We start from the raw sequence: 1,953 nt of genomic DNA on the forward strand, positions 1-1,953 counted from the left end.
TTAGAAAGTAACCAAGTTACTATCGAGCCATCCTAACAACCTCATCATGATTTCCTAATAATTAAAAAAACACTAATTTGTTTTTTTGTCTTTAAGTATTTGATTAATTGTAGTTATTTAGGTAAAAAGTAAAATACTTTTGCAAATTTATTGCTGCAAATACTCTTTTACTACTCTTATATTTAGAGTGTGATATGTACATTTTTTTTAAGGCTCAATCAAGTTATTTCCAATATATTGATTGCACCTTCCCAATTATGAGTACTATCCCTATCACTATGCAACAGTGATTAATGAAGCCTTACTGGTATCACTGACATCGTTGTCGTAACTCAATTAATCAACTTACTACATTGATGTCAGTTTTAGTTTGAGTGGTCACGAAAAATCACTCGAAAATTAGTGGGTCTCAAGGTTATTGTTATAATTAACTTCACCTACAAAGTTAGATGATGCTACTAAAAGTGGAAGATGAAATATCAACTACTGAATTTATGGCATCTGTACTAAACCACATGTGTAATGCGTTGTTATTTGTTTGAAGTTCCTATAAATTAATATGCATGCTGTGATCATTTTCTCACATTCTCATCAAAGCATAGTTCAATTTATATTTCTTCCAAGCTTGTTGAATCATGGCTCTTCGTGGGAAGCTAGAGGTTGACATTGAACTCAAGTCTAATGCAGACAAGTACTGGCAAACCATAAGAGATTCTACAACTATATTCCCTAAGGCCTTTCCACATGACTACAAAAGCATTGATGTCCTTGAAGGAGATGGCAAAGCTCCTGGTTCGGTCCGCCACTTCCATTATGCCGAAGGTAAAACTTACGTTCATGATTGTATATATGCTTTCACAATTTTAGCTATATTAATATTTATGTTGTAATCTTTCGCAATTTATATTGTAGGCTCGCTGCTTGCAAAATCGTCGAAAGAGAGGATCGAGGCTGCTGATGATGAAAAGAAGACAGCGACCTATTCAATTATTGAAGGAGATCTTCTCCAGTACTACACAAAATTCTTGGGACACATAGCTGTTATACCGATTGGAGAAGGATGTGAGCTGAAATGGACTGCTGAATATGTCAAAACTAAGACTGATATTCCCGATCCAACTATTGTCAAAGATTTTGCTATCAAGAACTTCCTTGAGGTGGATGATTATATTCAACAACTAGCATAGAAATTGAATGCATTTCATGAATTGAAGGACAGGCTAGTTTATTTTAATGAGTCAGTCTTTCATTGTTGTTGGCTTAATAAATTGTTGAATCGTATGTGTAGTAGTAGTAAATAGTAATAATGAGTCTGTCCTTTGTTATCCTTCGTATTTGTGTAGGAATCAACTTGAACTATGTGATATTTATTTGTGTTCTGAATTCTGATCTAAATGTCTATTTATAATTGAGCATGCGTATGAGAATGGAAGCATATGTGATCATTATTTTATTTTCTTTATACGTTTTTTGTACATGCATGTTTGTACATACTGAGTAATAACCACATAGATCCAAAGTACCTCAAACATGGTGAAGTTTTTAATGAGTCATTGAATTCAACACTATCAAAATTTGATAGTTCTGCAGCTGCTGCATTATATTGTTATGCAATTAATTGGAAGATTCAAGAGTGTATCCCATGCAAATTATAGTAACTTTTTAGAATATCCCTAATGACACATTATTTAGAAATCATTTGAGTTACCTGGTATAACTGGTAAGACTAGGAACCGACCAGTTTATCTGTTATATAAGTGGCACAAATTCTTCTAAATTTAAGCGGTACATTCTTTTTTTGTTAAAGTAGTTGCTAATTCTTTTACCAAAATGGAGACAAGAGGATAAACATCTCATATTTTAATAAAGACATGATTTTTTTAATATGAATAAGAGAAATTATATATATGTATATATATATATATATATATATATATATATATATATATATAT

General features: G+C 31.7%; 1 protein-coding gene across 1 annotated transcript; it reads left to right on the forward strand.

Annotated features, from left to right (window-relative positions):
* Window positions 1-571: 571 nt before the first annotated feature.
* On the forward strand, window positions 572-1,383 carry LOC131646210 (MLP-like protein 423). The gene is made up of 2 exons (XM_058916323.1): window positions 572-822; window positions 913-1,383. The coding sequence occupies exons 1-2, from the start codon at window positions 636-638 to the stop codon at window positions 1,185-1,187; spliced, it is 462 nt and encodes a 153-aa protein (XP_058772306.1). The 5' UTR covers window positions 572-635; the 3' UTR covers window positions 1,188-1,383.
* The last annotated feature ends 570 nt before the right edge of the window (window positions 1,384-1,953 follow it).

This window comes from Vicia villosa, linkage group LG2 (genome assembly GCF_029867415.1).
Source record: "Vicia villosa cultivar HV-30 ecotype Madison, WI linkage group LG2, Vvil1.0, whole genome shotgun sequence".
NCBI lineage: Eukaryota > Viridiplantae > Streptophyta > Magnoliopsida > Fabales > Fabaceae > Vicia > Vicia villosa.

What these genes read in the sequence shown, in the direction of transcription:
- LOC131646210 (XM_058916323.1), top strand. Translation starts at nt 636, where the DNA reads ATGGCTCTTCGTGGGAAGCTAGAGGTTGACATTGAACTCAAGTCTAAT. An exon ending in CCACTTCCATTATGCCGAAG is followed by an intron (nt 823 to 912) that starts GTAAAACTTACG and finishes TTTATATTGTAG; the next exon opens with GCTCGCTGCTTGCAAAATCG.